Source organism: Bubalus bubalis, chromosome 13 (genome assembly GCF_019923935.1).
Source record: "Bubalus bubalis isolate 160015118507 breed Murrah chromosome 13, NDDB_SH_1, whole genome shotgun sequence".
Taxonomy (NCBI): domain Eukaryota; kingdom Metazoa; phylum Chordata; class Mammalia; order Artiodactyla; family Bovidae; genus Bubalus; species Bubalus bubalis.
In genome coordinates, this window is record NC_059169.1 from 68,435,300 (window position 1) to 68,450,895 (window position 15,596).

General features: G+C 40.2%; 1 protein-coding gene and 1 long non-coding RNA gene across 5 annotated transcripts in view; both read right to left on the reverse strand.

Annotated features, from left to right (window-relative positions):
- Window positions 1-15,596, reverse strand: part of WDFY2 (WD repeat and FYVE domain containing 2) — a 178,617-nt gene that overhangs the window by 43,831 nt on the left and 119,190 nt on the right. For all 4 annotated transcript variants that reach the window (XM_025262960.3, XM_025262959.3, XM_025262961.3 and 1 more), the window contains 2 exons: window positions 6,127-6,181; window positions 1,758-1,908 (listed from right to left, as the gene is read on the reverse strand). In XM_025262960.3, coding sequence (XP_025118745.3) covers window positions 1,758-1,908; window positions 6,127-6,181 — 206 coding nt within the window. The remainder of the gene's footprint in view (window positions 1-1,757; window positions 1,909-6,126; window positions 6,182-15,596) is intronic.
- LOC112578476 lies at window positions 152-1,751 on the reverse strand. Its single transcript, XR_003102764.3, has 2 exons — window positions 689-1,751; window positions 152-479 (listed from the first exon to the last, which is right to left on the reverse strand). It is a non-coding gene; the product is annotated as an uncharacterized LOC112578476 (long non-coding RNA).

Here is a 15,596-nt window from a genome sequence, read left to right on the forward strand (position 1 = left end):
GCCAATCACGTGATTTTTTTTTCCTGCTTGGTAAACCACATGGTGTGGCCAAAGGAAACAGCTGAAAAATGAAGATGACCTTTGGAGATGCCTAAACAGATGAGTCAAAGACTATAATAAGAGTCAGGACAAGTTTAATTCTGTGTATTTATGGGGTCCCCCCCCCCCCCCTTTTCAGATTGTTTTAAAAATAAACTTCTTAAGGGCAAGATCTGTTTTTCTTTCTATGCTCCCCGGCTTGGTTAGGTGATACAGAAGATACATCACTAGGCTTGGCTAGTGATAGAGAAGCCAGAATGTTAAGAACAAATTATATTGATGCCATTGGTTCTTTTCTCAAAGGGGTAATGCAGTTTAACTGCTGGGAAAATCCAGCAGTCCACAGCAGAAGACCTGGGTTGTGGTGGTGATTTTCCTTCATACCAGCTAGGGGGCTGCAGAGAGAGGCATGGGATCCACTCTGGGCTGTAGCTGCTCATCTGTAAATGAGAAATTGGACGGATGATCTCTCAGGGAGATCTAATCTAAGCACTACAAGAAATCATTAATCTACTGGCAGGAGAGATCATGTACTTCAATTCAAGCATTATGCTTGTCTGAACTGGCTTTTTAGTAAGTAAAGCATGGAGTCTCTTTTATCAGCCACCCTCTCAAAGATAAGTTGATCTCGATTTCCATTCCTCCTCACCCTTGCTTCTGGTCTTCTTGGTAACTTGCCATTTTTAAAACTTTCCATATGGCCACTCTCGGTTTCTTCCTCTTGCCCTTCCAGTAGGAAAATAAGAGTGACATTATCCTAAACACACACACACACAAATACAACAACTGCCACATGTCTGCAAGGAAACAGCAAGGTACTCTGCCAGATGGTTGCAAGTTACTGAACAGGCATTTTATAAATATGAGATGAAAATCTGAAAGCAAGTCTTATTCTTTCATCCTGTTTCTGCAGACAAGTAATCTGTTTCTAACTATTTCCTCATTTGTCAGAAGGTGGAGAGATTCTATGCTTTTGAAAGAAGAAACTCAGGGCCCCTTCCTTCTTACAATGGTAGCATCACCCATCCAGGTCTCACACTTGTCAGGCCCATGTTCACTTGTCAGGCCCAAGTGCCCGGAGCACTGGATGTGAGGATCACCCATCATTAGCAGGTATGCGCAGTGAGCACACGGACCCTGGAAGCTTGGGAGATAAGAGTTAGTATCATTCTACACATTCTGGAAAAATCTGGCACCTGGAACAAAGACTTGTACATAGCATTACCGTGTTCAGCCTACGCTGGTCCCAGCATGGTAGCTTCTCAATAAATATCCTTAAAATGAATAGGGATCCTGTGGTTCTTCTGCCAGGCACCAAAATGCGAGGGTTCTCAACCTTAATACCTATGTGTAAATTATTTCTGTACAAAAATAAAAGACTGCAATTCAGTGACAGCATTATCTTCGTGTTCCATAATCTTTCTGACAGCTGAGGCTCACAAATCTGGGCTGTGTGCTGTGTAGACGTCAGACTCTGCTCACGGCAGACCCACAACCTGCTCGGCAGGGACTGTCATTTCAGGCGAAATTGATTTACCCCGCCTACATGAGGACCCCTGACAATTTACGTGTTAGGACAGTTTATAAGCATCTTAATCAGAAGAGCAGCTCAGCAAATAAAACACGAAACCTTCAAAGTGCACATACCCAGAATGCTCATGAAAGAAAGAAGTCAACAGCTAAGTTCCCACCAAGGGATTCTGTCCAGCAAAGGATACTGCAGGCCTGAGGCCACAGCACTGGTGCGGTAACCTCCCAGACGCTGCCCACTCTCGGAGCAGTGCCAGGCAAACTGCTTGTCCTGTCCCGTGCTCAGCACCCACTCCAGCTCCAGGACAAACTGGATCATCGTCACTCGGCTCTGATGCGCTGAAAACCAAGAGACAAGAAAACAATCCATCAAGCATTCTAAATGAGGCATGGTCCACAGAGGTTCAAGGTTGTCTCCTCCCCTACCCCAGCGTAAGCTAAACAGTAGATCATCATGGCAAACGCAAGCTGGAATGGTGGTTCTCATCAGGGGTACAGCCATGTCCCCGGAGAAGACCACATCCGAGTCCCTATAAGAAAATGTTCCCAATAACCCAAGGGTCAAGGGCCACCTCTTTTAGACTTGTTAGAACTGCTGGTCTAGAGAAAGCCAGATCACTGTGACTGCAAAACATGTTAGGAACGATGCTCTCTATAAGTTACTGGGTCAGTTTATTTAAGCTTAAGAAAAAAAGCAAAGAGCATTACTGTCCTCCTTTTGATGAAGGCTGGCTTTGAAACCCACAACAAAGTTCTAGATGAATTTTCCATGACAAATCAAATGCTTGGAGCTTGGAAAGGACGGCAGAATTATTCTCAAGGGCCACATAAAAAAAAAAAGAATGAAATATCCCCTACATCAAAGTATACACAATGAGATAATGGGAGCATATTTCCCAGGGTCGCTCAGGAATAAGGGCGCCACCATCACAGAAGTATTGCATCACACAGTTTCAGAGTTAGAAGACACCATTCACGTCCTCGACCCCCCTCCCTGCTTTGCATGTGGGCAAACTGAGGCAGGATCAAGTCGAGGAGTTTGGTCAAGGTCTCATGGCTTCTCAAGTACCAAATAAAATCAGTAAAATATTTTCTTTCTTCTTCTTATACAATTCCAGGGGGAGAGGTATGGGGGTGTCCACGGCCACTGAACAGAGCTGACCAGATTTATAAACAAAGATTGAAGTCTCAGAACGTGGACCTTACCAGGCTACCTGGGCCCAGGAGGTGGCAGCCTGGTGGGTGAGAGGAGACATCCTGAGTGTGACGAGGTGACAGAGAAGACATCAGCTTCCCATTTTCATCATGAAAATAGGACGAGACATGGATGGATCAATGCAGCTCTATCGGCAGTACCAATATCACTGCCAATTTCTGAACGTCTAACAAGTGCCAAGGACTGAAAGATATTCTCTCACTTAGTCACTGTAATGACTCTGCAAAGCTGGGGGGCCTCCTTCTTCTACACACACAACCTGGCCTTGGCAAGATCACCCTTCTAAACTGGTGACCAAACAGTACGGCCAGAACCACAGTGAATCCCTCTGGGACAGACGTTTCACCAAATGCCTGATGTTTAAAAATCTGACATCTGAAGCTGGAGAGTCTAAAGGGATTTAGAAGGGGCATAGAAGCAATAATACTGTAACTTCTCTACACAGTACCTGTCTTTCAGAGAATTGGCCACCATCAAGATCAAAACATTGTCTTAAACTCAAGGATGGGACTTCCTAGAGAAACTCCTGTCATGTCTATGTCATCAAATGCCCAATTTAAGTTCCACCAATGGTGGAATAAAAGCGGACTCTCTAATGATTCACTTTCAAGTCTACTTCAGGCAGAACGTGGCCCTCAGTGCCTTGCTCCCTTTTTTCAAGAAGGCGCCGTTGATCCTCTTCCTGTTACTTTCTAAGTCCAAGGGGATGACAGTAGGAAGATAAGGGGGTTTACAGCCCTCCAAGCTACCATGCTATGTCTGAGGAAGAGACAGAGACTCAAAAATCTTATGTGACTTGCTCAAAGCTACACAATCTATGAGTGACAAGGATAGAATTAAAACCCTAGTCTCTCTGCCAAAGTTGGTTCTCTTTCTCTGTCAGGCTGCCTATGACTACTGAAAATACAAAAACCAACAAAAAACAAACCCTAAAACTCAAAGCACATACTCTTTCTAAGATGACAGAATTCTCTTATTCAAAAAGAAACCATTTGAAGATACATACGTAGCGCTAAGCTTCAGGAACCTAGGCTCGAAGCCTGGCTGTACTTGTTAAACGGGGCCCACGATCTTCATCGTAGGGAGGAAACATCTAGTTTCTCACAATTAAGTACACATGACCCCTGAACAAGGCACGTTTGAACTGCATGGGTCCACTTATACGCAGGTATGTTTCAACAGTAAATACCACAGCACTTCCCGATCTGCAGTTGGACAAGAGTCAACTGCATGATGTTAGCTATAGTTTGTTTTTAACAGTTGTTTCTCTCTCAAGTTGAGGAAGTTCCTGTCTATTTGTAGTTTGCTGAGAGTTTAGATCATGAGTGAGAATCAGGTGTTATTGAATGCTTTTTCTGTGTCAATTAATATGATCCTATGATTTTTCTTCTTTAGGCTTTTGACATGATGGATTACACTGATTTTCACTGAACCAGCTTTGCGTATCTGGAATAAACCCCACTTGGTCATCATGTATAATTCTTTTTACACGTTGCTGGATTTGCTAGTATTTCTTTTAGGACTTTAACATTTAAGTTTATGAGAGAATTGGGGCTGTAGTTTTCCTTTCTTGTAATGTCTTTGTTTTTCGTATTTGTTTTAAAAGTGATTGTTTTAAAAAATGGTAATTGAGATAAAAATCCACATTATATAAAATTCACCATTTAAACCATTTTTCAGTGTATAATTCAGTGATTTTTAGTATATTCACAGTGTTGTGCAATCATTACGGGAAATGTTCTATTTCCAGAACATTTCTATCACCTCCAAAAGAAGCCCATACCTCCAATCCCCTTAGTCCCATCCCTGAGGAACCCCTAACTGACTTTCTGTGGCTATGAATTCTCCTATTCTTAACGTTTCATATAAATGTAATCACACAATGTATGGTCTTTTCTTTCACTCAGCATGTTTTCAAGGTTCATCCACATGGTAACGGGTATCAGCACTTCAGTTTCTTTTTGTGGCCAAATAAGAATCCACTGTATTGATAAACCATATTTTGTTTACCCATTCATCCATCTGTGAATATTTAGGCTGTTTCCATTTCTCGGCTATTGTGAATAAGGCAGCTATGATATGGACATACAAACACCTGTCCCTGCTTTTCTTTCTTTTTGGGAATAAACCTCACTTGGTTGTGATGTACTTCCCTTTTTTATATTGCTGAATTTGATCTGCTTTAATTCTGTTTAGATTTACTTGATTCTATTTTCATGGGGGATGCATGGATACTATGCATGCCTTGTTCACTATTATAATTTTCAGTTTATTGGAACACAGTAGGTACTAAATAAATGATCAGTGATACATTAAAAAAAAACACTAAAAGAATAAACCAATAGAGATGGTGATGTACACACTGCTATATTTAAAATAGATAACCAAAAAGGACCTACTGTATAGCACACGGAATTCTGCTCGATGTCATGTGGCAGCCTGGATGGGAGGGGAGTTTGGGAAAGAAGGGATACATGTATATGTATGGCTGAGTCCCTTCACTGTTCATCTGAAGCTATCTAAACATTGTTAATGGGCTATACCCCAATGCAAAATAAAAAGCTCAAAAGAAAATTTAAAAAAAACTAGTTATTAAAGGAAAAAAAAAAGATAAAACCCATAGGGAAATGAATTTTTGCTCAACATCTAGAAATGAAGAACTTAATGCTGAGAATTTTCTAAAATCAGGAAGGGTTGCTACGTCTAAGGATACCTCAAGAGGAGAGGCCAGATGATCATGAATGAGGTCATAAGATGTGGATGAAATGACCTCTAAATGTTCCAAGGTCTACTTCTAATGTTCTGGGCCCTGCCACTGTTGACCTGGAGGAAACACTCCTTAGTGAAAATTTGCTCCTGATCTGTACTATGTAAATGGTCTATGGAACGATGCCAATGTTGAAGACACAATAAAACCCGAACGCCTTCCCTGAGACAATATGAACCTTTTACAACCGTTAACCAAAAATGGAACGAGCTCCGTGGAAAGCAGCTCACTCCCAAGCCCGGCCCCACTCTCCAAGTCTGCTGCAGGGTCTGCAGGCAGTGGGGTGGAGCAGGGAGACCAGGGACAAAGGCCATGGGTACAGGAGTCACATGGGAACCGGACTGGTTCTGCAACCGGCTCTGCAACTGTACCGGCCACGGGACTACATGCCAGTCAGCCAATCTCTCTGGGCCTCTGCTTCTTGATTCCAAAACCGGGATAATATTCACCACAAAGCACTGCGGTGTTTTGTTCCCAGAGACTGTTGTAAAGTTAAGTCCCCTCTTGTGGCCACGGAAGCCGTCAAGGAACATTTCAAAGTCTAAGGCAATGAAAACACTACTCTCATTCCTACCTTGATAGTTTTTCACAGGAGTCATCTTGTTATAATCTTCTGATAAAATAAACTCCTACAAAAGAGAAGGAAAATATTAAGTAAAAGAAATTCTTTAAGTGAATAAACATGTTTGGTAAAAACTGGATTGTATAAAGCAAACATCATCACTGAATTACATCTAACATTAGTATTTTGCCAATCAACTCAGCATTTTCTGTTCCTCTCTAAAAGTAACAATCATAATTATGATCCAATGCAATTACCGTAATTTTTAACCTTACAACTCTGAAATTGATTTTTTTTTTTTTTTTTTTTAAGTATACATCAAGAAAACTGGATCAAGTTCAGAGTTTTGATCCAGGTCAATTTTGAAGGTAAATCCAATTCAAATTACATTTTTTCTCGGTGGTACCACAGCTGAAATTTTGCAAGTCTCTGACCAGAGATCAAACAGGATGGTAATGATCTACTAGGAAAATAAGTTAGCTATTTTAAAGATTCGGTTTCCAATAGCAGTCTTATTTCCCAGTATAACAAGCTTCTCAAGGCTGCATCTTACTCATCCCTGTGCCCCCAGAGGACCTGACACAGTGCTTTGGCACAGTAGAGAGTCAAGATATAGTGAAAAAATGGATATGTAAAACATAGTCAATAAATAGTGGAAAAAAAAATATGTAAAAGATGTCTCCCAATCTGATGAAGTTAGTTTCAGTTTCAAATTTACTCAAAATGATCAGTTTCTATATAACACATTGTACATACTCTTTGTGAAGACACAGAAGAGGTGATTTTGTGTTTATGTTAGCATACTTCACCTAAGCACAAACAAAGACCCATATGTAGAAGCCAGTCAGAGGTATATAAGTTCAGGCCAGGTTTTGAGTCCTTTAATTTCTTTCAAATGCAAAATCTGAAAGCAGCATTTCAAATTTTGAAATGTCCATATATTCTTTTTTTAAAAAATATAAATTTATTTATTTTAATTGGAGGCTAATTACTTTACAATATTGTATTGGTTTTGCCATACATCAACATGAATCCGCCACGGGTGTACACGTGTTCCCCATCCTGAACCCCCCTCCCTCCCCGTACCATCCCTCTGGGTCATCCCAGTGCATTCTTAAACAGTATATTTCCATATATCCTTAACAATAGGCTGTCAACTACAAGGAAAACTGCCAAGAGTAATAAACTGATGATGTCTTTATGGGAACTGAAAAACAGAACAATGAATCTTTTCAAAACATTTGGAGGCTTTCAGAATTGCTCCTTGATGACTTCAAGAAAGGAGGTAGGAGGACAGACGCACAGACGCGTGACTTGCAATCTGGGTATTTACTGAGTTCATACAGTTTCTGTGGTTTTTCAGAGGTACATGATTAGGTGCCACAAAGTTAAAGTACGAGGTGATGTGAGAGGATAAACACCTTAACAAAGTCCCTCTGGGTATTGACTCTTCCACCCCAGCCCTCCTTAAGAAGCTTATCTGCAAATGGATTTTCTTCACCATGTTTTTCTCAGTAATAACATTATGCAACTTGTCATTTTTTAAATTCGTTTCATTATTCCTTCAAGGAGTGGCATAATATTCATTTCTGGTTTCTGAAGAGCTAGGCTCACAATTGAAGAGAGCAGACTAATTTTTAGAGAAGTCAAGTAGTTTTCCCATAAGGAGCTTGTAAGTGGGTAAAAAGGCACGTACTTATCTGAGCAATAGTTCACAACCACCCCTAATCCTTGGCAAGAATAGCTCAGCTCTGGGCCCCATTCTTTATTTATATTTATTACTGGAGGATAATTGCTCTACGATGTTGTGTTAGTTTCTGCTGTAAAACAGAGTGAATCAGCTATATGTACATATATTGCTTCCCTCTTGAGGTTCCTCCCACGCCCATCCATCTCACCCCTCCAGGTCATCACAGAACACTGAGCTGAGCTCCCTGTGCTATGCAGCAGCTTCCCATTAGCTATCTATTTCTGTGCCCCCATATTTTCAGTTCAGTTCAGTTCAGTTCAGTCGCTCAGTTGTGTCTGACTCTGTGACCCCATGAACCGCAGCACGCCAGGCCTCCCTGTCCATCACCAACTCCGGGAGTTCACCCAAAGCCATGTCCATTGAGTTGGTGATGCCATCCAGCCATCTCATCCTTTGTTGTCCCCTTCTCCTCCTGCCCTCAATCTTTCCCAGCATCAGGGTCTTTTCAAATGAGCCAGCTCTCCGCATGAGGTGGCCAAAGTATTGGAGTTTTAGCTTCAGCATCAGTCCTTCCAATGAACACCCAGGACTGATCTCCTTTAGGATGGACTGGCTGGATCTCCTTGCAGTCCAAGGGACTCTCAAGAGTCTTCTCCAACACCACAGTTCAAAAGCATCCCCATACTTTAGAGCATCCCAAATTTCCTATCATACACACAAAATGTATTTCTTAAAGACAACTGCTATTTGGGCAAGTGTTCATTGAGTTCTTATCGTGCATGTTATTTTGAATACACTGAAAGGGTTCTTTAGCTTGGGCAAAAGGTACATTAACTCCTATCAGAAACAGGCAGGATATAAAATAAAACAACTTGATGCAGATTTGTGTTTAGGGTTAAGATATACAAATATAATAAATTCTCAGTTCACTGGATAGGTGAATTTAATTTCTTGTTCATTTGTTTTTCCTATGAAAATAGATACATAATCATGGAGAAAATTTCAGAAACTGTCAGCATTTTTTTTCATTATTACTTTCTTGATCAAACAGACAATTTGCTATTCTAGGAAACGTAAGACTGATAAATATTTAAAAGCTCCTTATGATACTATTTCTCAGAGATAATTATTATGAAAAGTATTACTGGAATATGTAATAAAACAAAATATTAGTATCATTTAACAATATTATTTTTTGGTAACAAATCATGCACATTGTTTCAGATAAGTACATACTTATCAACTTCAGTCTTTTTAATGACTGCATAAGATATACTGGAATGTTCTTCTGTTGACAAATGTCTATATTGTTTTCAGTTTTCCTTATTAAAACAACAGAGACCTCCATGGTGGTCTAATGGCTAAGACTCTATGCTCACAATGCAGGGGGCCCGGGTACAACCTCTGATCAGGGAACTAGATCCCACCTGCTACCACCAGAGTTTGCAATCCGCACCTAAAGATCCTGCACAATCCAAAATAAGTAAATTAATTTTAATAAAAGACATACACATTTAAAATTATTTTATCCATCTTTCTATCCTCCCTCATTTAATTTTTAAGAACATTTTTAGATTGACAGCAAGACTGAGAGGAAAGTACAGATTTTCTCATAAAGCCCTTGTCCCCACACATGCATAGCCTCCCTCTTCATCAACATCCCACCAGAGTGGTACATTTGTTAGAACTGATGACCTATATCGCACATCATTATCACCCCAAGTCCACAGTTTGCACTAGGCTTCACTCTTGGTGTTCTAAATTCTGTAGATTTTGACAAATGTAAAATGACATTATGTCTGCCATTGGAGTATCATACAGAGTATTTTCACTGCCCTAAAAGTCCTCTGTGTTTTGCCTATTCATCTTTCTCTCCTGCTTAATCCCTGGCACCACAGAGCTATTCACTATCTCCAAAATTTTGCTTTATTCCAGGTGGCCATACAGTTGGAATCACGGTAAGCAGCCTTTTCAGGCTGGCTTCTTTTACTCATAATACCCATTTAAATTTCCTCCATGTCTTTGCTTGGCTTGATTGCTCGTTTCTTTTAGCTCTGAATAATATTTCATTGACAAGATGTACCACAGTTTACTTATCCATTCATCTACTAAAGGATATCTTGGTTGCTTCCAGGTTTTGGCAATTACAAATACAGCTGCAGCTTCTCTCCTAGCTCAGTCAGAAAAGAACCTGCCTGCCAATGCAAGAGACACAAGAGATGTGGGTTGGGAAGATCCTCTGGAGAAGGAAATGGTAACCCACTTCAGTACTCTTGCCTGGAAAATCTCATGGACAGAGGAGCCTGATGGGCTACAGTCCACGGGGTTGCAAAGAGTCAGACACGACTGAGGGACTAAACCACCACCAAACAACTGCAGGCAGGTTTTTGTGTGGGCATACTTTTTCAACTCCTTTGGGTAAATTCCAAGGATTGGTGGGTGGTTGGTGGGACTGCACTGAATCCATAGATCAAAGAGGAAGAACTGACCTCTTGACAATACTGAGTTTTCCATGAATGTGGAACACCTCTTTATTTATTTAGTTCTTCTTTAAGTCACCAGAGGTTTGTGGTTTTTTTCATATAGATCTACATATTTTGTTAGATTTGCACTCAAGTATTTCATCTTTCTGGATGCTAATGGTTTTGTTTTTTTTTTTTTAATTTCAATTTCTACTTGTTCATTGCTGGTATACAGGAAATGACTGACTTGTATATTACCTTGAATCCTGTAATCTTAATGTTTTATGCAGTTGCTAAGTCATGTCCAACTCTTTGCAACCCCATGGACTGTAGCCTGTCAGGCTTCTTTCCTTCACTATTTCCCCGGGTTTGCTCAAACTCAGGTCCACTAAGCCAGTGATGCCATCCAACCATCTCATCCTCTGTTGCCCCTGGTCTCCTCCTGCCCTCAATCTTTCCCAGCATCAGGGTCTTTTCCAGTGAGAAACCTCAATAAGACTGCTTATTAGTTCCAAGAGATTTTGGGTTTTTTTGTTTGTTTGTTTTTGTTTTTTACAATTCTTTGAGATTTTCTACATAGATCATCATGTTATCTGCAACAAAGATAGTCTTAATTCTTCCTTCCCAGTCAATATACATTTTATTTCCTTTTTTTAAAAAAAATCTTATTCCCTTAGTTAGAGAACTCTTAGAACAATGTTGAAAAAAAATCATAAGAAGGAATCAAGGTTGAAAAGGAATTATTGCCCTTGCCTGAAATTTGATTTTAGGGAAAGCTGCTGGGTTCTCATCACACCTGTCTTAATGTTCACTGTAATAGATGAGCATACAAATCACACAGTATATATAAGGAAGAGGTTAGTAATTATCTCCGCTCTCTATCTCAATCCTTTGAGACAGTGCTAACAGTCTATTGTATCCTTCCACATGTTTTTTATCACCCTAAAGAAAACCCTTATGTAAACATATAGGTTTTGTTTTTTTCTGGTTTGTTGTATAGTATAAAAATAGGATCATATTATATACATTATTCTACAATTTGTTCTTTTCATTTGTAATATATCAGAACTATCTTTCCAGGGCAAAACACACTCTAAAATATGGATATGCCATATTTTTTTCAAATATCTTTCAGTAAGTGGACATTCTGCTTGTCTCCTATTTTCTACTATCACGACAATACAGCAAGAAATGTCTTCAAATGTATAAACATATGAACTAATGCATATGTTGCAAAGATGCTGGCTGAAAGATTGTGTACACTTAATATTTGAATACACTCTGCCAGATCACTTTGTAGAAGTATGCAGAATTTCATTTTCCCACCATCTGGCCCTCATACGAAAGCCTACTTCCCCATATCTCATCAGCATTAGGTATTACTCATCTTTTCAATTTTTTGCCAAATTAACATACAATTATCTATTTTATCTATTTTATAAATATAAATGTATATTTTATATAAATATAAAAGAAATATTTTGTTAATATTTATAAAATAGATAAAATTGTCTATTTTATCACTATGGTTTAATATGCATTATCTTAATGGCTTATGAGTCAGAGCACTTTTTCTATGTTTATTTGCCATATACACTTCTTGTTTTAGGAATTTCATCTTCAAATTCTGCTGCAGCCTGGTTTCCTAAAAAGTTGTGTCTGAGGTGAAACTTAAGTGCTATTTCTTAGTTTGGAGATGTGGTATCCATGGTCTGAGTGAGGGAAAAGCAAAGTGAGGCAGAAAAAGATGAATGGCGTGTCACTAATTTGGGCTGTGCTTTATGAAGAAGCCCAGCTGGTTCTCCAGAGCACAGCAGGTCTCTGGACAGACAGAACAAACGCCAGACTTTGCAAGAACCCACTGAACAGCGGGGTAAAGAGGGAATTTATCTACCAACTCTCTGCTCCCTTGCTTTAAAATTTGATTATAACTCTCACCAAACTCCCCCTCCCCCTCCTTCTAGAAGGCTGCATTGCCTATTCCTTGTCAGCAGTCACTGGGGGAAGTCAGATTTTAGGCCTTTCAAGGGGTGTACTTCATACAACTCAGAGTCACTGCGGAACCAGAGAGCTAGCTAGCTTCCTTCAGTTTTAGTTTAAAGATAGCAAAGAACAGGGTAGGTAAGAGTTCAGACCTCGGGCTCTGGAACCAAACTGTATGGTTAAAATCCCAGCTAAAACATGTACTAGTTACATGATCTTGGGGAAGTTACTCAAGATTTCTGTGCTTCAGTTTTCTTCTCTGTAATAGCTTCATAAGACTGCAGTGAGGATTAATTAATATTTATGAAATATTTAAAGCAGTATCTGGCACACCTTACCTTCAGAAAATGAATTAAGCATCTTACCTTTTAAAAAGGCTGCTTTTCGGCCTTTTGGCTAAGATCAACTGTGGTATGAGGGCTTCTCAGGTGGTACAGTGGTAAAGAATTTGCCTGGCAATGCAGGAGAGGAAAGAGATGCAGGCTCAATCCTTGGGTCAGGAAGACCCCCTGGAGCAGGAAATGGCAACCGGCTCCAGTATTCTTGCCTGAAAAATTCCATGGACAGAGAGGAGTCTGGTGGGGTACAGTCCATGGGGTTGCAAAGAATTGGACATGACTGAGCAACTGAGCACACACAACTTTTTAAAAAAATCTTCTGGAATATAATGAACAACTCAGATTGAAGAATTAGAATTCAACTATAAAATCAGGAACTCCCAGTCCTTTAAAAAAATAACAGCTTCTTGACAGATATTCCAATTTCTTTATTTAAAATTAATTTTAATTGGAGTACAGTTGATTTACAATGTTGTGTTAGTTTCAGGTGGACAGCAAAGTGAACCAGTTACACATATACATATATATATCCACTCTTTTTTAGATCCTTTTCCCATATAGGCCACTACAGAGTATTGAGTAGAGTTCCCTGTGCTATACAATAGGTCTTTATTAGCTATCTATGTTATATATAGTAGTGTATATATGTCAATCTCAATCTCCCAATTTATCCCTCCTCATCTCCTTTCTCCCTTGGTAACCATAAGTTTGTCTTCTACATCTGTGTTTCTATTTCTGTTTTGTAAGTTCGTTTGTGGTATCATATGGTATTTGTCTTTCTCAGTCTGACTTATTTCAGTTGAATCGTTCAGGCATTGTCCAACTCCTTGCAACCCCATGGACTGCAGCACGCCAGGCTTCCCTGTCCATCACCAACTCCCGGAGTTTACTCAAACTCATGTCCATCAAGTCGGTGATGCCATCCAACCATCTCATCCTCTGTCGTCCCCTTCTCCCACTTTCAATGCTTCCCAGCATAAGGGTCTTTTCCAATGAGCCAGTTCTTCACATCAGGTGGTTAAAGTATTTGGAGTTTCAGTTTCAGCATCAGTCCTTCCAATGAATATTCAGGACTGATTTCCTTTAGGATGGACTGGTTGGATCTCCCTGCAGTCCAAGGGACTCTCAAAAGTCCTCTCCAACACCACAGTTAAAAAGCATGAATTCTTTGGCGCTCAGCTTTCTTCACAGTCCAACTCTCACATCCATACATGACTACTGGAAAAACCACAGCTTTGACTAGACGGACCTTAGTTGGCAAAGTAACGTCTTTGCTTTTTAATATGCTGTCTAGGTTGGTCATAACTTTTCTTCCAAGGAGCAAGCGTCTTTTAATTTCATGGCTTCAGTCACCATCTGCAGTGATTTTGGAGCCCCCCAAAATAAAGTCTCTCACTATTTCCATTGTTTCTCCATTTATTTGCCATGAAGTGATGGGACCAGATGCCATGATCTTAGTTTTCTGAATGTTGAGTTTTAAACCAACTTTTTTACTCTCCTCTTTCACTTTCATCAAGAGGCTCTTTAGTTCTTCTCTTTCTGCCATAAGGGTGGTGTCATCTGCATATCTGAGATTATCGATTATTCTCCCAGCAATCTTGATTCCAGCTTATGCTTCATCCAGCCCAGCATTTCGCATGATGCACTCTGCATATAAATTAAATAAGCAGGGCGAAAATATACATCCTTGATGTACTCCTTTCCTGATTTGGAATCAGTCCGTTGTTCCATGTTCAGTTCTAACTGTTGCTTCTTGACCTACATACAGATTTCTCAGGAGGCAGGTCAGATGGTATTCCCATCTCTTTTTCAGAATTTTCCAGAGTTTGTTGTGATCCACACAGTCAAAGGTTTTGCAGTAGTCAATAAAACAGAAGTAGATGTTTCTGTTGGAGAAGGAAATGGCAACCCACTCCAGTATTCTTGCCTGGAGAATCCCAGGGACGGAGGAGCCTGGTGGGCTGCCATCTATGGGGTCGCACAGAGTCAGACATGACTGAAGTGACTTAGCAGCAGCAGCAGCAGATGTTTCTGTGGCACTCTCTTCCTTTTTCTATGATCCAATGGATATTGGCAATTTGATCTCTGCTTCCTCTGTCTTTTCTAAAACCAGCTTGAACATATGGAAGTTCACAGTTCATGTACTGTTGAAGCCTGGCTTGGACAATTTTGAGCATTACTTTACTAGTGTGTGAGATGAGTACAACTGTGCGGTAGTTTGAGCATTCTTTGGCATTGCCTTTCTTTGGAATTGGAATGAAAACTGACCTTTTCCAGTCCCATGGCCACTGCTGAGTTTTCCAAATTTGCTGGCATGTTGAGTGCAGCACTTTCACAGCATCATCTTTCAGGATTTGAAAGAGCTCAACTGGAATTCCGTCACCTCCATTAGCTTTGTTCGTCGTGATGCTTTCTAAGGCCCACTTGACTTCACATTCCAGGATGTCTAGCTCTAGGTCAGTGATCACACCATCGTGATTATCTGGGTCATGAAGATCTTTTTTGTATAGTTCTTCTGTGTATTCTTGCTACCTCTTCTTAATATCTTCTGCTTCTGTTAGGACCATACCATTTCTGTCCTTTATGGAGCCCATCTTTGCATGAAATGTCCCCTTGGTATCTCTAATTTTCTTGTAGAGACCTCGAGCCTTTCCCATTCTATTGTTTTCCTCTATTTTTTTGCACTGATCACTGAGGAAGGCTTTCTTATCTCTCCCTGCTATTCTTTGCAACTCTGCATTCAAATGGGTATATCTTTCCTTGTCTCCTTTGCCTTTAGCTTCTCTTCTTTTCTCAGCTATTTGTAAGGCCTCCTCAGACAACCATTTTGCTTTTTTGCAATTCTTTTTCTTGGGGATGGTCTTGATCACTGCCTCCTGTACAATGTCAGGAACCTCCGTCCACAGTTCATCAGGCGCTCTGTCTATCAGATTTAGGCCCTTGAATCTGTTTGTCACTTCCACTGTATCATCATAAGGAATTTGATTTAGGTCATCCCTGAATGGTCTA